Raw genomic sequence first — 1,580 nt, 5'->3', positions numbered from 1 at the left:
TAATTATCTAAGTATGAACATCTTCTGTCTTTATTAATTATCTAAGTATGAACATCTTCTGTCTTTATTAATTATCTAAGTATGAACATCTTCTGCCCTGGTTTCTTATCTGTAAATGACCAGACTTGATTACTAAGGTCTCTTTCATTTCTTAAATTTTGTGGATTGATAAGGAGCAAGAAAGAAATATTTAAGGACACCCTGAAAAGCCAAGCCAGGTTCCATAGAGGCTAAGATAGAAGAAAGGCCCAGTGCTAATCCTCTTGGGAAGGAGCCACACTTGGTCAGGAGATGACTGATTACACTGCTGTTTGCCTTGTCTTCGAACAGAAGCATTGGTGATAGTCTGGTACACATATTCTGCAGCACAAACCTCCTGGTCACTTAAACGGCCTGTTATTTTTGTGTATCCAGAGTTTGTCTCAGCAGGGAGATGCCATGGGAGAGCTGGCTTTACTGTCTTTCACAATATTCCCCAAATTAGTGCTAGTTTGTGTTTGTCCATCTCTGTCTCTCCCAGATTATCTCCTGCTGCATACTACGCCCAGAGGATGATCCAGTATCTCTCACGGAGAGACAGTATTCGCCAGCGCTCCATGCGCTACCAACAGAATCGTCTTCGTTCTTCCACCTCTTCTTCCTCAGACAACCAGGGTCCATCAGTAGAGGGAACCGACTTGGAATTTGAGGACTTTGAGTAAGTATATTCTCAGTTTGCTTCCTTCCTCTTTCTCCCAGTCTGAGAGTGCTTCCAAGTTGGCCACTGCTTTTGTAGCAGTGGTGAGTATTCTTGCTCCCAATCCTTTAGTTATTGCTTATGAGTTGCAAGCTGGGACAAGGAGCAGAGAGAGAGAGGCCTCCCAACTCCAGAGCACTCCTATTTCTGGCAGATGGATTGCTGAATCACCAGAGCCTTTGGGAAAAGACAGCCCATTGGGCCCTGCCTGAGTGGGAAAGAACGACTGCTGCTCTCCTGTCCCCTTGTGGCCTGAATGATGGAAATGCTTCTCTTGGGCTATCTGCAGAGGACATTCTCCTCACTGGAGTAGATGTGAAGATTAAGTTTCATTTTAAATATTAGATTTCCTAGCCGGGTGATGGTGGCGCATGCCTTTAATCCCAGCACTTGGGAGACAGAGGCAGAAGGAACTCTGTGAGTTCAAGACCAGCCTGGTCTACAGAGCTAGCTCCAGGACAGGCTCCAAAGCCACAGAGAAACCCTGTCTCGAAAAACCAAAAAATAAATAAATAAATAATTGAATATTAGATTTCCTTAAAGTGAATCTTCTATCTCAGTAACCTGAATAAACTTAATTCTTTAAGGTCTAACTCTTTTGCCTCAACTTAATAGTCTTCTTGTTCCTAGCCCCACCAGTAATTCTTTGAATGTCACCTTTTAGACACTCAGAGGGATTACTGGTAGGGCCAGGAACATGACAGTAGCAGGTTGAGGAGTGATTGCTTTATGCTGTTACCACCCTTTTCCCCATTGCAACCTCAGCTGAAGCTGATGCCACTGCCTCTCCTTCCTTCCTTCCTTCCTTCCTTCCTTCCTTCCTTCCTTCCTTCCTTCCTTCCTT

The 1,580-nt window shown here is 44.2% G+C and overlaps 1 protein-coding gene across 1 annotated transcript in view; it reads left to right on the top strand.

The window, feature by feature from the left end:
• Ambra1 (autophagy and beclin 1 regulator 1) overlaps positions 1-1,580 on the top strand; it is a 202,829-nt gene that overhangs the window by 89,111 nt on the left and 112,138 nt on the right. Inside the window, exon 10 of the mRNA XM_013352584.2 lies at positions 521-697. Within this exon, the coding sequence (XP_013208038.1) occupies positions 521-697 (177 nt within the window). The remainder of the gene's footprint in view (positions 1-520; positions 698-1,580) is intronic.

This window comes from Microtus ochrogaster (genome assembly GCF_000317375.1).
Source record: "Microtus ochrogaster isolate Prairie Vole_2 chromosome 14 unlocalized genomic scaffold, MicOch1.0 chr14_random_1, whole genome shotgun sequence".
In the NCBI taxonomy this organism is placed as follows: domain Eukaryota; kingdom Metazoa; phylum Chordata; class Mammalia; order Rodentia; family Cricetidae; genus Microtus; species Microtus ochrogaster.
This window is presented reverse-complemented; position numbering and strand designations above follow the sequence as displayed.